The sequence below is a fragment of the Thunnus maccoyii genome, chromosome 10 (genome assembly GCF_910596095.1).
Source record: "Thunnus maccoyii chromosome 10, fThuMac1.1, whole genome shotgun sequence".
NCBI classification, from domain to species: Eukaryota; Metazoa; Chordata; class Actinopteri; order Scombriformes; family Scombridae; genus Thunnus; species Thunnus maccoyii.
Window position 1 is genome coordinate 23,030,035 of NC_056542.1, and position 18,201 is coordinate 23,048,235.

At 38.5% G+C, this 18,201-nt stretch overlaps 1 protein-coding gene across 4 annotated transcripts in view; it reads right to left on the minus strand.

The window, feature by feature from the left end:
* Positions 1 to 18,201, minus strand: part of dnah5 (dynein, axonemal, heavy chain 5) — a 109,308-nt gene that overhangs the window by 15,497 nt on the left and 75,610 nt on the right. For all 4 annotated transcript variants that reach the window (XM_042423138.1, XM_042423137.1, XM_042423136.1 and 1 more), the window contains 9 exons: positions 16,720 to 16,854; positions 15,466 to 15,621; positions 12,308 to 12,490; positions 8,535 to 8,639; positions 7,987 to 8,125; positions 7,573 to 7,687; positions 5,953 to 6,143; positions 3,443 to 3,564; positions 889 to 1,038 (listed from right to left, as the gene is read on the minus strand). In XM_042423138.1, coding sequence (XP_042279072.1) covers positions 889 to 1,038; positions 3,443 to 3,564; positions 5,953 to 6,143; positions 7,573 to 7,687; positions 7,987 to 8,125; positions 8,535 to 8,639; positions 12,308 to 12,490; positions 15,466 to 15,621; positions 16,720 to 16,854 — 1,296 coding nt within the window. The remainder of the gene's footprint in view (positions 1 to 888; positions 1,039 to 3,442; positions 3,565 to 5,952; positions 6,144 to 7,572; positions 7,688 to 7,986; positions 8,126 to 8,534; positions 8,640 to 12,307; positions 12,491 to 15,465; positions 15,622 to 16,719; positions 16,855 to 18,201) is intronic.

Here is an 18,201-nt window from a genome sequence, read left to right on the forward strand (position 1 = left end):
TGAAGAACTATAGTTCTATCAATGCATTGAAGACCAGACACAAGTACTAACAATCACAATCAGCTGTGTGACCACTGAGTCACACAGCTGAGTTTACTTTACATTATTTCTAATTGACATTGTGGGTGTATGTGATGTGCTGTGTGTTTTTGTTTGTTTTTTTTTTGTATGTTTTTTGTTGGGGACTACAGATGCAAATTAGCTTCAAGCTAACTCTGGTGCAGTGCATCTTTAATGTTTCAAACTGCACACGGTCCCATTCAATAAAATAAATCAAAATAAATTAGTCTTCAGGCCTCTCTGCTGTAGACCAAGAAACTACCCATCAATAAAAAGTGAATGTCCATTAGCCATTATAGATATTCAGGCTCAGTAAGCTTCTGAGAGAGCTGTTTAACTAAATGTATGCCACTTTTCCCTTCAAGGAAAGCTTTGACCAAGGGAGATATTACTGTAGATTTAGAGATTTTTTTAAATTCTTTTTTAACTGGACCCAGTCTCATTAAAATAAGCGTCGTTTTGAAGTAAAGCAGCATCTCATTTTCAGCCCTGACCATTTAATTATGAATATGCTGCTTCTCTGCTGTATTCCTTTCATTGAAGCTCATTTATTTGAACTAAAGTCTACATATGTTACAGAACCACTGCATCATACTGCTGCAAATGCACTATGATGCAACATGAGAACTGTGATAATTGGATTTTCATCACCTATACTGTATGTGAATTATCAGAATTATCAGCAGAAACCAAATATTATGTAATCAGATTTTACATAATACTGTACATTTAAACTCCCATTTTTGAAATAAGTCCTTAATTAGCAAAAATGCACATACATCAGTAATTAACGGTGAGCTTTCTATTTCCTACAGTGTCATTTCTAACCTGTGCAATGGTCCTGTCAGGACACCAGCAGCGTATAAGGAGCAGCCGTCTAAAACAGTCAAGAGCCTGGTCGTAGGAGTTTGGGACCACCTCCTCCTCTGGGGCTTCCTTATCAAACCACGACTTCCACTGCTTCTCATTACGACTTATCTGAGAGAAAAAGTGTTAACAGCTCTGACACAGGAACAACACACAGATTTAAAAAAAAAAAATACAAATCTGGGCAGGACATGATGCAGAAAGAAGCACTTTAATACATACCACTGGTCAAAGCAACCTCAGAATTAAATCTATCATTAGCATAAAGCTAAGAGAAGAGAAATAAAAGATCAAGTGTACCCTACGTTGCTGTTAAATATTGAAATGTATTCACTGTGCACTCTCCTAGATGCACAGCACAAATTGTCCAAATTGTCCTAATGTGCTTAAGGACTATGACGAACTTGTGGCTTTCTGCACCTATCTGTATCTGCACAGCATGTGTGGGTGCTGCTCATTAGCATTATCGTCCCTTTTGAAACACAAGTTATAAAGAGAATTTAGCTTATAGATATTAAATGGAATAATTTCACAGGCTCACACACATCTGCATCATGTGACTCAGATGATTATAAACATGAGGTCTTGGTTTGACACTTGACGTACTGCACTTAGCGCTAATTGCCTGAAAAGCAGTTTGTAGTAAATCCATGTAAACACCATGCACATCCAGGACATGCTATGAATGTTTGATAGCTCAACATATGCAAATATCCCGTGACATGACAAAGCCTGTTAATCACTATGTTTACATACACACGTTACTGGAAGAAATGAGGTTAAAGCAGGATATCTGAGATCACATTTACAGTACATGCACCACAATAACCTGGTAACTGTATAACCGGCATTTACATGCAGCTTGGTCAGTAATCACAATTCTCCTCCTGCCCATATTTTGGAATCAAACATGATATATTTTAAGTGTATTAGTGATATATGGTAGTGATATATAACATTTTTGTATTTGTGTTTTTGCATTTGGACTAATGAAAGGGAAAAAATATGTTTGCATGTGTTTTTTTGTTTTTTGTTTAATTTAGTTTTTTGGTCCAGTTTTAGTCTGGTTTTTGAGTTACTTATTTTGGTTTTAAGGACACTTCTTTCAAAACTCCTTTTGATGTCACAGTGATGCCTTCCCTCTCTGAAGTCTCTGTCAGGAACATATGCATGTAAAACCTTTTTAGAGACCCTGTAAGAGCAGATACAGTACATGGACAAAAAAAAAAAATCTGGTTTCTCCAACAGAAATATATCTTTGTTAATAAGGTTTATCTTAATCTTTTTATCAAAGAAAGCAGGTTCACTGTTTACATGACATTTAAGAAATCAGGTTACTACAGAGAGCTGAATTTTCATCTTCATCAGGCTCACGGAAGATACTATATCTATTTTACTTGAGCTATAAGTTATATAACTATATGTTATATATATAAATTGAATAGATGTGTGGATCATTTTGAAATTGAGTGTCCTCTCTGACAGGTATTAATCCAGGGAAATTGAAGTGACCACCTGCTTTACATTCAGTTAAACACATCACCAGCTGAGAGCTGCTTGTCTTTGGATATTAGCTACTGAGCGGCTCCACTTAAGAATTTAAAGGGTTTAGTGCTTTGCAGAAGAGCACATTAACAGTAGTTGTTGATAGACGAGAGTGTAACACATTCACATTCAACCGCTGAATTTCTGTGCCAGTCTGGGGATATGAGTGATGTTTTTGAGCCACATTTTTTGGCTAAAATGGATGCCTGACTATGATGTTTGTGTGTTTTAGGTGTGAAATGAAGTGCGGTTTAAGCGCTTCTGCATCAAGCGTTTGAAGTGGCAACACAGAGTCACATGTGTCTGTCTTTTTCTCTGGGGGGCAGGGGCACTGACAGCACAATCCTGTCCTCTCCTTGTTCTTCTTGCAAGACTGATTTCATTAAACAAAGAACTGTTAATCCACCTCTCCCTGTTAATCACCTATACAAAAATATACGTGTGTATTAGTGTATGTGAAGAAATAAAAGAATTGTGTGTGTGTGTGTGTGTGTGTGTGTGTGTGAGCACATGCTCAACCGAAAGTGATTGATTAGAAGTTTCTACAAACTAAGCTCATTTCACAGAGCACTGAGCTTTTCCCTCCATGGGAGCCACCAGCCTGTCAGTCACCCATAAGGATGTATGTATTTGTGCATGAGTGACAGTCCATCGTGATGGGTGTGTGTGTGGATGTGTATAAGAGTGAGATGAAGCGAGACATGATGAGACTGATATTGACATGCTTACTAGAGCAAGGGAGAGCTGTGAAAAATATTTAATAAGCACCTAGAGACCACTGGTGATTCTGTGTGTGTGTGTGTGAGCACTACTATCTGCAGGCTTAATAGATAAAAGTCCTTGTGGGTAAAAACTCACATCACACACCTGTCAGGGCATGCCTAAATTGATAAAGTTGTGCATGTTTACGTGTGTGTGTGTGTGTGTGTGTGTGTGTGTGTGTGTGTGTGTGTGTATGTGTATGTTGTACCTGATCCAGTATGTCAGAGAACTGCCAGAGTTTGCTGAGCTCTACGAGGTTGAGCCAGGTCATGTCGAGGATCCATTTAGCTGGTTTCTGAGGGCAAGCCTTTAGGTCCAGTGATGCACCTCCTGGATGACACATACACACACACACACACACACACACACACACACACACACACACACACACACACACACACACACACACACACACACACACACAAACACACACACACACACACACACACACACACTTGTGAAAGTGAAAAAAGGTTTCCATCTGCTAGTTTTATATTTGATCTGTTCCATTCTGTAATGTTTATGAACAAAATCCCAACCATAATATTATATCACTAAATCATGATGCTGCTTGATAGCACTGTTACTGTAATTTTTCAGTATTCAGTATTTTATGGAAAAAGTGGCTTAAAGTGAAGTTTTTAAAAAAAAATTTAAAAAAAAATGTTTGTACAAAAGAATATGTTTAAATGCAAAAACACAAATAAACATACCAACACAGTCTTCATAAATATACACAAAAGTCACATTGTGAGTCCATGTTCAGCAGGTCGAAGCTGACAGATGGTGAAGCTGCATGGATGTAGCAGACTGTCTGTTGCCATAGCTGGCTTTTATCCCTGCGGTGAGGAGCGCTCCATATCTCAGATTCAGTGAACAGCTACAGTACCAATATTTTTGGAATGTGTGTGTGAACCTTGAGATGAGCTTAAAAAAATCCACCTCCCCTAAATAAATCATGAATACAGTAAAAAAATAAATAAATCAGCAAACAGAAAATGGATGGTAATTTCATATTTAACTTTATCAAAGGACCGGGCGGCTGTTGGTGGGTCACAGTTGTACAAAAACAACTAGATAGGTTGTCTAGTAGGCCAGTCACTATCTTTCTTGCAAGGTCAAATCAGATCCAATGTACATTCTAGGTACTAACACAACAAATCACTCTCAGTAGCAGAAACATAACGGACTGGTAAAAGAAACATAAGTGAAGGATCAGAGACAATAAAGACATTATGGCTGACCACTTCAGTAAATATGTAATTCTAAAAAATATAATCTCATATTTTCTATGACTCATTGTGGATGTTGGAAACTCACCAGTTCATAGAGGATTTTAAAAAATATCAACAATGACCTTAGAGGAATTTTGGGAATTGAGGGAACTGTTTGGCACAATAACAAAATCAGGGAGTTGATCTGTGAACACATATTATGTTTGCATGTTTTGCTGATTTCCAGGCGCACTACAGTTGCTACACCTACTCTTACTACAGTAGGGAAATTAACCTGCAGTATTTTGAAACTTTCTGGGTAATTCGTCACAATGATCATGATGGTTGGTTTTATTTTTTTAAAGGTTATTAAACACATTTTCTTTCTAATGCATGAAGCTGTCCAATTCATATTCTTTTCACACATTCTTATGTGCTTTGTTTTCAGTTTGATTTTCTGCCAACACGGTTCATGAATGAAATGATGTTCAGAGGCCAGTTCCCTTATTTCAAATGTTGGAGCTTTCCAGTGGCAGATGAATGCACCAAACTGGAAAACTTCAAAAATCAATCCATGCTTTCATCTGAACTAGTGAACATAGATAACAGGGGCCATATTCATAAAGTTTCCTAGTAAAAAGAGTTGCTCCTCGTGAAGAAATTCTAAGAAAAATTATTAGAATTATGTAGTTACAGTTGAGACTAGATCCTGGTAAAGATAAAAGTTATTCACAAAGCATCTTGACCCTTCAGAGAGCTCCTAAGGTGTAAAAACTGTTAGGAGTAGGGAGGAGGACTTTTATGATGCTTAAGAGTTTCTTAAGCAGAAGATAAAATGGCAGAAAGACAAAGAGGAGATATATTCTCCAAATGCTGAATGACAGTGAGTTAATGAAATGCTGCAGATTAGATCATGCAGAGATAATGTTTGTGGTTGATCTCATTAGAGATACACTCACTAACATGATAATGCTATAATACCAAAAATGAAAGTGATCACAACACTAAGATATTTGGCAACTGTGAAAATTTTGAATTTGCTGGCAGCTGGAAAAAAAAAGATATACATGCTAACCAACGCCACTACTGATATAGACTGGCCAGCAATCACAGAAACTGATGAAAGTTGAGCCATTTCCATATTTCTTAATATCAAATAGATTAAGTATTAAAATGACCAGCATGGTGAGTAAATGTAAGCAAATAAATATAACAACTATCGGCATGTGAAAAGGCTACTGCAGGTAGGTCTGTGCTTTCAAACATTTCATAGGCTACTTTTAAAGTATGGCTCACAATCTATTCAACAGAAATGTTCATTACATAAAATACTATTTACAATTATACCATGTTTTAATAGAGATGATTAGATCCATTGATTTCACTGTCCATTCTATTATCACCAGAATATTGTTAACAGCGATATGTTTCTCATTTTCACTGTAGTGATACTGCACGTTTAAAAAAAACGTGTCAATCAAACAACAGCCGTTATGCTTCTTACCTTTAATAAGTGTGAGAAACTCCTTGTGTTTGACCCTGTTGCTTTGCATGTCGATCTTCAGCGTCAGCAGCAAAGTGAAAAGGAATTTGTGCTCCTCGTACAGGCCCCGTGCTGCATATCTATACACCTCAAAGGTCATGAACTCTATGATGTTGGCGATTCGTTTGCTGGTGATGGGGCTTTTGGAGGACCTGTTTAAGTAGAATATGATAACAGATACCACAGATAAAATCCTGTCAAATATGCAGCTCATTAGCACGTTAGAGCTCCTGCTACAATGTCATATGTTAATATTAACAACTTCTCCACAATCAAATACAGACTAGAGATCACAGCATGGTCAAGCTGATTAGTCTAATGAGCAAAGAGCATTCCAGTTTTTGAGAGCTTCCTCTAGCCGTTAAGGTCATTGGACATATTGACGTTGTTGACAATTAGTTGTACATTGTTTGACATGAAATTAGTTGGAGCTGGCGAATCAATGATCCGCTGGTTAAAATGGAATATCATTGTATTTGATGTATTTTACATTTATCATGAGGATTCACTACCTCATCCGTACTTTGAATACAAAGTGTAAATGAGGCCTTTATATGCAGGAGGTGGATATAGTAAGTTTAACACATGTAAAATTTAAGGCAATTCAATTTAAATGTCCTACAACTAAAATACTTTTGTGAAGCTAATTGTTGTTGTTCAATATTTGTTGATTCTGTGTCAAAGAGATTTGTTAATTCAACTCTATGATGCTTCAGGCCATCTTTGTACTATTGTTATATTTAATTGGACTTTATTGTTAAGTGTTTGTGTTATTTTAGGATTTGAAAAGATACTAAGCCTAACTCTCCATTTATCTCATTATCTCTTAGATTTTCAACCACAAAGCTCTGCTTCAGCTACAGAGATGTAGTTGTAGAGTCACCTTCTCCACATCATCCTTAAAGCTTCAGGTTACAAATGTCACAATCATCTCGTCACAGCTTGTCACATATTTAGATACATGTGATAGAAGCAACAAAATAAACCCTTCTTTTGTCTAATTTAGGTAGAAAATTGCACAAAACTACTTTTTGTTGCAAAGAGTAGATTTTAATCAACGGGTGGAAGTTGCATGAGAAACAAAACAACAAACAAACAAAAAAAGATATATATCTGAGCATCTTGGCTAGATTAGAACCACCTAATCGATTAGTTGAAGATTATGTACGATTTTAGTCGACCAAGATTTTCTTTGGTTGACTACAGCCCTACTGAATTCAAATTTTATATAATGTTGCCAATTTTGGAAATCATGAGTTTTTGAAAGTCGGACATACTGTAGCATCACAGATACAATCTGATTCAGTCATTTACAAAGTGCACCAGCTGCCAGTGCCAATAAACCACTGAAATTCCCCATTGAGCTTTTGCAAACTATAATTAGAGGAGCAGAATTCGTGGGCTGGCTTTGTAAAGCAAAGGCTGACATGGAGCTGCACAGGATTACTTGTTATAGGCACAGGAACTCTATGCATGCAATTGAAACAAAGATATCATTACTGTATAGAAAGTAATTTCATATTTGGGAACAATACTTAAAAAAAACATTAATTAAAGAGAGCAGTGCCAAAGGATTCTTACCTTGCTAGAGAAAGGTCAAAAAGTCCCAGAAACTGTCTCAGGGAGGTCTGGTACATGACATTCACCATACTCATTTCTGTGATCAGGAAGTACAAGATACTACCTCTGGTGGCCACTGAAAAAAGACACATTGCAAGATGAATGATGAAGTTGACAAAAATGTCTGTTAACTTTAATATATGTAGCATGGATCACCACCTAGGCATTTTATTATGAACTAAATCTACTTTAAAGAAATGTGTGTGGTGAAGAAATTTTCTTTTGGACAGTATCCATGTTTCATTGCTTGAGCAGAATCACAAATTGAGAATGTATCAGCTTTTAGTTTTGTGGGATTGAACCTTGGCTAGCACATTGTAACCGACCAGAGAAAATGACCAAAAATGTGACTTTGAGCCAGCTGTCATGACCTACCAGGTCGGTACTCCTCTCTGGCAGCATTGATCTGCACCTCAGTTTCGGCAGCAATCTGTAGTTTCTGTGTGACCTCCTCAGCTGTGCGCTTGGTGTTGCCAAGAACAACAATCAGACTCTCATCATCCACTAGTGATCCCTACAAAGAGGCATATTTGTAAGTTTACATCAGAAAATGAATGAAAATGGAAACATAACCAATGGAATTACCATGGTAACGGTGTTCAGAAGTAGCTGTAACAGACGTAAATGTATGTTTTCATTGACTGACCTCATTTATGCAATTTAAGGCAATCCAGATGTGCATATTTGCCAGCAAATGTCAAATGTATTTTTCATACTTTTTTCTTTTTTTCTCACTATTCTCTCATTATTTCTGAATTTCTGAACACATTAAAAGAAGCTACAAAAGTAGCTAAGTACACTGCTACTGCTCCACACTGATTTTTTTTTTTTCACATGCCTTAATCCCTGATTCAGTTGAAGACAGTGTTTTTCATCACTTCAAAATCTTCTGATATTTCACAGCTTGAGATGTGGTTCCTTACCTGTGTGCTCGTCAGTCTGTAGAGGAGGTTGTCCTCTAATTCCTTCATCTTTCGCTTGTTAGATGTTACATCTTCCAAGAGATCTGTCCTCTCCTTCTCCAGCTCCTGGGATCATGAAAACACAGATAACCTATACATGCTCATATATATATATGATGTTTGTTGCCCTTCTTCCAATAGGTGAAGCACCACAGCCATGACAAAGGGCACACACTTGACCTTGTGCTCTCCTATGGTTTCTGTGTGGATGATGTGAACTTGGTTGATTTTGCCATCTGTGATCACAGTGCAGTGCTCTTCCAGGTTTCACTCTTCTCTCCTGGCCCCAAACCCATCACACTGATTCCCTCCTGCCTCCTAAATTCCTTCTCTGTTCCTGCTTTCACTAGCTTGTCAGTGTTTTTAACAGCTCCTGCACAAATATTTTAGATTCTGTTGCTGCAGTCAGATATAAAAAGTTGAAACTTACTTCTCTGCCATGGTTGAATGAAAAATTAAGGATTTTAAAGAGACAATGCAGGAAGGCAGAGCAGAAATGGAAAAAGGACAAACTCAGTGTCTTCCTTGCCTATCCAGAACATCCAATGTTCACTTATCAGTGTACAATAAAAGCAAGGAACGACTATTTTTCTGAACTGATCGCTAAATAGAGTGATAATCCCAGAATCTTTTAAAAACTATAAATTCTGTGATTGGTCCTCCACTTAGCCAGCCAGTTAAATCTTCCCCAGAGAGAAGTGAAGAACTTCTTAATTACTGTTGTAATAAAACAGTGGAGATTTGGCAGAACTTTAAAACTGAATTCAGAGAGCTTGATGTTGACTTCTGCCCAAGTTCAACATCAACCCACTTCAGTGAAATCTCTCTGTCAACCCTGAAACGCACTGTTGCACTTTCAAAATCATCCACCTGCCTTTCAGACTGCATTCCCACTTGGTTTTTAAAAGCTGTATTTCAGATAGTTGGTCCAGATATTTTAGTCATTATTAACTGTTCTCTATCTACTGATATTTTCTCCTCCTATTATAAACATGCCACTGTTGATCCCCTCTTTAGACCCATCTCCAAGCTGCCATTTTTTATCAAAAAATGTTTCTGCTCTACTGATTTCTTTTATGAATAACAATCCAATTTTTGAAAAGTTTCAATCTGGTTTCCGCTCCCTACACAGCACTGAGACTGATCTGGTCAAGGTCACCAATGACTTACTGCTTTCAGCCGACACAGGCGTACAGACTCCATTTTAATACTCCTTGACCTCAGCTCAGCCTTTGACACAGTGGACCATAACGTCTTAATCAGCCACCTGAAGAACTATGTTGGCATCAGTGATGTGGATCTGGATCGGTTCATCTCCTATCTGTTGAACAGGTTCTTCTTTATAATGCCTCCTCCTCCTGTGCAGTCCTGCTTTGCCCGACTGAGACAGCTAACCAAGATCAGGTCATTCCTTTATTTGGCAGACTTAAAAAAGGTCATTTATGCTTTTATCTCTTCTAGACTTGACTATTGCAATGCACTTTATTCTGGTATCAGCAGGCGAAACATAGACAAAGACTGCAGTTGATACAAAACGCTGCTGCCAGGCTTTTAACACGTACTAAGAGAAGCGACCACATTACACCTGTTAGGGCCCCTCAGCTGTGGAACTCCCTGCCATGAGATCTCAGACAGGCAAACTCAATATCTTCTTTTGAATCTCTTCTTAAGAGTCACTTCTATTGTATGGCTTTTCCTAACTGATTATTTGTTGTAACTATTTATATTATTTTATCTGGTTTATATCTAATGTTTTGGATCTTATTTACTTGTATTGTCTTTTTTTATTGTAAAGCACTTTGTAACTTTGTTTTTGAAAGGTGCTACATAAATAAAGTTATTATTATTATTATTATTATTATTATTATTATTATTATATAGGTTATAAAGCTGTAGTGTGGTTCTAGAGGAAAGGCATGGGGTCATAAAATCAAGAGGTTCTATCCCCTATGGGAACATAAATTTGATTAGCGAATAAAATGGCTTTTAGATCTTCCTTTTACATAATGATATACCAAGTTAATAGATAAGTTTACATGTTGACAGCCTGAGAGTGATCAAGATGAAAGTAAAGTGCATGTAGGATTTGTCTTTTCCAGACCAAAGTCCACGATAGCATGGTCATTAGTGGACGGCCCAGCAAACATCATCTTTTACATGTTGTCACTACCAAGTTACTACACCTACCGTAAAACTGATGCATTTTAAACCAGTTGTGTTGCTATTGTGTGTTTTATTAGACCACATTCAAAACAAAACCATATGCTCTTCTTATGATTTTTTTTGCTAAAGAAAAAAAAGTGCTGATAAATGGACAAATATGACTTAGCAGAATGCCCTGGGCCCCACTGAGCATTGAGGAAAATATAAAGAGAGTGAGCAGAGAAAATACTGTACCCTGCCTTAGCACTCAGGTGACAAAGTAAAACACAAGCAGCAGTAATAAGTGCCACTGCCCTGAATGTCAGTCTGACACTCCAGGAATTAGAGGGACTGTACTCCTCCAGTAGCACGCATGAACCAAAACCTCACTCACCCACAGTAAACCCTTGGGAAATGTAAGCCTTTATGAAAGTGTGTTGGCTCTTCAGTAAAGTATTTCCACTGTGAAGCTTTGTGCGGTTACAGCAACTGATTTTAATCTGAAATCGGAGGGACTGAAAGATTCATCTTATCTTTTATTTTGTGCTGTAATTTTGGCTCAAAGCTCAGTAGGTTTTTCTTGTGGTGACCATGTAAATGAGTGTGTAAATTAATTTAAATACTTTTTTGTGGCGTTTTTTGCCTTTATTTTATCAGGAATCCTGAGTAGAGAGAGGGAAATATGACACGCAACAGCAGAACTGAAGCGCAAGCATTATGTTATGGTTATGTGGCATGTGTCTTAACCAGTAGGCTGCCAGAACGCCCACAAGTGAATTATTTTGAAAGCTTACAAAAATAGATGTAGAAGTTGCAGCTGAAAGTTGCTTTCACAAGGAAACTGTGACATTAAGTGAAAGAATGAACAAAGAAAGAACAATGTTATTGGGCTTGTGAATGCTACATGAGCAGCAAAGATGCATGTTTTATTGCTGATATAGTAGCTTCAGCTCCCATTATGATCAAATCCATATTTAGTACACAGATAACAAGCCAATTTTCCCATCTGGCATCTTTCATCTCAGGGTCAGCCATTACTGGAAGGAAAATAGCCAGCCTACAGTAGCACCAGTCTTTTCACAGTCACAATCAATGTGTCCACTGCACTGGCTGCATGTAGAATGCATTTCTATCACCCAGAATGAATGAATCAAATCCTTTGTATGCATGCTGCATTTAGTGTTGGTACATAAGGCCTATGTGCACTATTTCTGAGTGTGTGGTTTTTTCCCTCACACTGTCTGTGTCTAAATGCCGTAATAATTTCCATGTTCAATATTCAAAGGGTGATAATAACCTCCTAGTTATACTGTCACACAGTTTGTGCTTGCTAGAGAGAGAAGATGAGGTACACATTAGGGAGAGATGTTGAGAGCCTGCATTTAAATGTTCTTCAAGGGCCTTTCAAGGAACCATAAGGATCCAAGCAATTTGCTCTCAGTCAGTTTCATCCCTCCCCTTAAAACCTGGTGAAATTTAAACAAGTGAATTGGCTAATAAATAAAAGTACTGCATAACTTAATTTAAATATATATCTAAACAGTATATATAGGGTCTATAGTGGCTACTATTTTATATGAGAACAACTATACCTGTTTTTCTGTGAGGATGACTCTGCCCAGCAGCTGGTCCTCCAGTCCTCTCATGGTGACAGTGAAGTCGATGATGGAGGTGCGGGCACTGATCTCGGGGGTATAGGCCGGGTTAGGCAGTTTGGTGGTCACATACAGCCTGAAGCCCTTCATCACATCCACCTCTTTGTCACCAATTTTCACCTGTGAAAAGGAAGACAGAGACATCTTCATTATCAGTCAGCATATCAATCATATTATCAGCATAATACCGAAATAAAAAGCACAAATGCAAATGCAAATACAAAATGTATTATACACATGCAGAGGTGGATAAAGTAAATTTATAGTATGAAGGAACTAGTGGAGGGAGGAAATTTTTTCAGTGTACTTCAGTTTAGGGCCAAATCCTCCCTAAACTACTTGAAGAAGAAAATAACATCACACATCGTCACACATTTGTTATGACAGTCATGCTCGTTTAAGCAGATACCACAAGTCTATATAAATGTATGAATAAGCCATCCTGACAAATATGATAAAGGTGTCCTGGTGGCAGTGAAAAAAAAAAGCTTTGCTTTTACAGCTGCTCAGAAACATTTCCTGTGCATGTATATGTTTGTGCATGTGTATGCATGTGTGCTTGTTTTTGGTCTGATCATCATTTAATTACTCATGGCGGTATAACTTCTAATTATCCATCTGCCAGTTTGTCCCTGGAGTTGTCGTCTGCAGACACCTTCACTTCCTCCTCACACCATGATATTAATAGAAGTTAAAGCTTTTTCAGGAGAGAGAGGGAGGGGGAGGCACGAGGGAGAGCGTAGACACCTCTAATTGGGTCTCTCATTAGGTAGCCGAGAGACTTCTGGCTGAATGTGTTGTCTGGATGTAACGCGTGCTTACTTGCAATCACCGTAGGGTGTAAGTGTTTGTGCATGTATTCCTGCAGTTGTATGGCATGTTTTGTATGTATATGTACAGTATATACGTGTGTGTGTGTGTGTGTGTAAGTACATGCATGTTTGTTTGTTTGTTTGATGCATGTGTGAGATAGAGGGAGGCAGCTGCGGTGTCAACTGCTGAATAACCAGCTCAACCATAGCTGAGAGGCACCATTGAGAGGCGATAATGAGAGAGAGAGAGAGAGAGAGAGAGAGAGAGAGAGAGAGAGAGAGAGAGTGTGTGAGTGAGAGAGCGCGCGAGAGAGAGAGAGAGAGAGAAATGCCTGCAAGCAGACCTTCACTCTGCCTCTTTCTCGTAACCTCTTATTGTCTGTACGATTTGGATTTGTTTGTGTGTGTGTGTGTGCGTGTATTGTATTGCAATCCATTCTTGCTGAGATGTACAGAACTGTAACTTACATTGATGGTAATCTGGATGAGAATCACAAACAGAATGCATTTCGACTGACCCTCTCAATTGTGTTTTGTGGAAATTATTGCTTAAATTTGTACTAGCAACACAAAAAACACACATTTATGTATGCAATAAAAATCCTTTTTGGAAAGTTCAAACCAATTTATTGGCAGAGAGACCAATTCCGACCGCTTCCTTGTCATGCACAATCCTATATTTCCAGTAATACTCAGAATTCACATCCAAAGCTGGCTTCAGGGCTGTCATTTTAGAAAATAAAAATGCTGACAAAATGAGAACCATTCAAACTGCTCTCTGCAATTTTCCAAATTTAAAACATCTAACTCCAACAGTACATTACAGGAAATTAGAATACTGAGACAGAGAGTGGTCTGTTTTCACCCTCCAGCCACAAATGAAAAGAGCAAAACAAAAGATATCAAGCAGGGAGGAGGCATGATATTGGATTTCACTTCCTATTAACCAGAAACATTTTAACAGTTTCTACAAGCCAGTGAGACCCTCTGTAGCAGTGTGATGTAATTTTGTTTATGGGCCACACTCATGAACTCATTCATTACAATAGCCAGTGTAAAATCAGTTTGAGCACTGTTGATGTAAATAAATGTAAGAAAATCATGTTTGTGTATTAGATTTCATTTGAAACTACTTTAAATGCTAATTAAATGACCCCACTTATGTGGGTATTTAAGGCCTAATTTGTTTTTTTATGGGTATTTCAATGTTATTTTCATTTCCCAAAAAACTCTCTCTAACTCAAAACAACACCAACCAAAGCACAGAAATACACTACATATTTAAATGAAATAACCTGCAAAAAATACCTACCTCATCACTAAATCACCTTGAACCAATTCCATTTCCCATTATTACCACTGCTCTCATCAACCTTTTTTTAACAGCAGTAGTTTCATTAATTCAGGTAATTGTTGAGTTTAATTCATTTGGTGAAACAATGGCTGTAAAATGGCTGATATTTTAAGTTCTCTTCGAAACAGAAGTTGATCCCTGAGTCTCCAATGCTGGAGAGCAAACATCTAAAGTACCAGGAAGACCTCTCCCTAAACATAGAGACCCCAAAGCCCTTTTTTTTTTCAATATACAGCAGCAGTCATCAAAAATGTTTCTGCATTTGGCCCTGGTCTGAGGTTTAAGTTGTGAAATATGTTTGTTGGCTACTGGTGGGTTTTGAAAGAGCACTGAAGGAGTACATTTTTGTCAGTGCAGCTCAAAAATATTTATTTTTTATCTACAGTACATAGAGTGAAGAGAGGTCACTTTGAAGTATAAAGTATTAGACTTTATTATAAGAGCTGGAGATGCAGGAATTTGATATTTATACAAAGAACAAAATAAAAGAATATAAAAAGAAAAAAAGGCTTTTTGAATTTCCAGACAACCAGGAAGAAATTACACAGTTAAACAGCCACTGTGAGTGACTATGAGTCAGTGACTGAGGACACGTTAATCTGTCCCAAGACAATTTACCTGATTCGGGACAGGTGCTCCAGCTGGCATGGCTGGAGGAACCAAAGACCCTTTCTACCTCCAGCCAGCACTTGAAGCTCCCCTACACATGTCAAACTCTGTCAGTGAGCAGGCTTGTTTTCCCCTTATCAACCTGTGTCTGTACAGGTGTGACAGTTGGCATGGCAGGAAGGAACTGGCCAAGTCCCATCATGCCTCCAGCCGGCGCTAAAAAACACACCTGCCCATTTCACGCTCTTCGAACGGAGGTACAAAAAAGAAAGCAAAATCAGGAACCAGAAGGTCTCAAGAGGATTATTCTGCTACATTACCTTGTAAGTGGAGCCAGTCTTGATGAAGTTTTTCTCAAGAATGTTGTCGAGAGCAGGGTCCAACTCCTCCCCTACATCCTCGATCAATAGGGGGCGCCCAAGAGACAAACTGTCCTCCAGGTGGTTCTTAAAATATTTATGGTTCAATGAGGTAATCTGGGAACAGAAACAGGAACCTGTATTACTAGATAGATCTAAAAAAATGTTACTTTTGTAATCTCATCAAGTAATTCAGTTAAGAGGTTGAAGCATTCTTTGATTGATCAAAGGCCCATGAACACATTGGAGATTTTTATTCTATTTCTTTGATCACTGACATTAATGTGGACTAAATGTGAACAAACCTCAAAAGTAAATTGTAATGGAGACAAATGTTTTGATTTTATCAAGTAATCACCTAACCAACTGACCATACTCACATTGTTTCTAAAAGACTGGCTCATTTAAAAGAAGCCGTGAGATGCATCTGATTCAGTCAAATGAAGAAGACACACGTTTAAACTTCTCCCTCCTTCAAGGAAAACCTCTGTCAGGGAATTGTGACTAGTCAAGCTAATAAAACATCACTTTTTAAGATGATCCATTTTTGGAAATGTTATAAAAATAAAAACAGTTGGTCTGATGAGGTCACTTGTGGAAGGAGTTTAAACTCGCTGCTTGGGGAGATGTGTCTTCAAGACACTCATAATAGGATTGCAGAATGCATTTACTCATCCCAGAGATTGCCCCTAACAGGGCCAGTGACCTTGGTTGGTCTTATTACTCCTGCATAATTCTGAAGCAGAAAAGCATGTTGGACAAGGGAAAAGATTTGAGAGCAAACAGAACAGTACAGAAACTGAGAATCTAGTACCTTCATTTCAATCAATGTGGAGGAGCAAATTTTAGAGGCTGCCAAATCTTCAAATTTCATGTTACAAAAACACTAATGATAAGTATGAGAAAACTGTTAAATTGTAAAATGCATTGTTACAAATGGAGACAAAAAAGTAATGACATTGAAGTACTTACATAAGGTACAGTAGCTGAGTTAAATTCGTTCTGTAAAATTCACTTGGTTCCAGTGGAATCAACAATTTGTTAGACAGCAACATACTCTAAGTCTTCAGTGGGTTTTGGATATTGTGGCAAGCTGATTATGCAAAATAAGTGATTGAACCATATAGTGTTAATTATTGGCTTTTCCTCATCATATATTACAGAATGTAGAAGCAGCATACCCAGGAACATATTGTAATGCAAAGGTACAGATACCTGCAGCTCATTCCTGGCCTCTTTGTTCTTGATCCAGATTTTTCCCTGCGTCTGGGGATCAATAAGAAGAGGGAAGCGTGCTGCTTTGGTGACAATGATGCCATTCTGAATGGACAGGTCATCATTGGGCAGCCCCTGTAAGAATAAAGAAAAAATACAAGTTTATTTGGAGGTGCCTTTCAAGTCACCCAAGGTCACTTTACAAGAAATAAAAGCATAAAAGAATCAAAAAAACATCAATTAAAACAAAACATCAGCATAAAAACAGGTGAGGTGCACAGTGTCCAGTTATAGAGAGTATGCCAGTTTGAACAGGTGAGTTTTGAGGTGGGACTCCAGATCCTCGGTGGATGTATCTTGGTCGTTTGAGAATGTAGTGGTGGGATGCAAGCTGAGGTGGGGGGGGGTCCTTGAGAAGGTCCGGAAGCGCAACATCTCCGTTGCCAAGTAACGGAGTGGCAGAGATGCGTTCATTAAAGTCAAACAGCGCAATCCAAAGAAACAGATTAAAAATCCACATGGTGTGAGATTGGCAGCGACGTGATCAAGCGGTAGATGGTCAAGGTGATTATGGTGAATGCCTCTGAACCAGCACAGCAGAGGAGTGGAGCGTGCTGGTTGTAGCTTCGGTGGAGATGGGGAAACCGATTGGAGGGCGCCAGGGATTAGCAACAGGCTAGCCGGCCGGTAGATGGACACTGTCGGGTATCGGTGCAGAGTCCTCCGCGTTGACAGCAGTCCGTGGGCGCAGGTAAGCGTCCAGAAGAGCTGGCAGGGTGGCAGCGGACCGGTCTGAACGGGTGTGCTTCGTGGGGCACACCAGAGCAGGCTATCTGGCCACAGAGTGCGGAGAGGAGCCACAGGAGTCCCGTACAGGTGAGCCTTGTGCCGGCAAAGTTAGCCTCTGGTTAACGGGTGGCGAGGCAGTAGCAGCAGACAGGTAAACACTGTTTAACTGCTGTTTCAGTGTCGCAGAGTGTTAGATCGAGCAGCCGAATCTAACAGATGGAAAACAATCTTCGTCGATATGAAACATCAAAATAGCGAAAAACAGCAAAAACAGCGAGGGGAGGCGCGGCAGCAGCTTGCCAGCAGTCCCTCATCATCATACCCAGGAGTGAGGTTCACTTTCACTTTTTGTTTAAACTAATATTATTTCATTTGTATTTCTTTGAAATATTTACCCAGTTTAGCCTATTCTGCTTTATTATCCAGTATTTAAATGATGAATACATTTATCAAACATAGAAGGATATTGTCAGGTGCCCATGATAATTAAATAGTAACTTTTGCTAGGCATCACATTTTAAAACTTCAAGCTTTAAGTTGTTTTCATAGAAAGGAGACAAAAAAGTTCAGGTTATATTATGTTCCATGGAGAAAAGGTTGTAATTTTTTCTCTCTAGAAGGGCCTCTACTGGTTATACTGATATTCCATCTATATTGTGAGTCCGTGCGTCTGTGCTTTGTGCAACAATATCA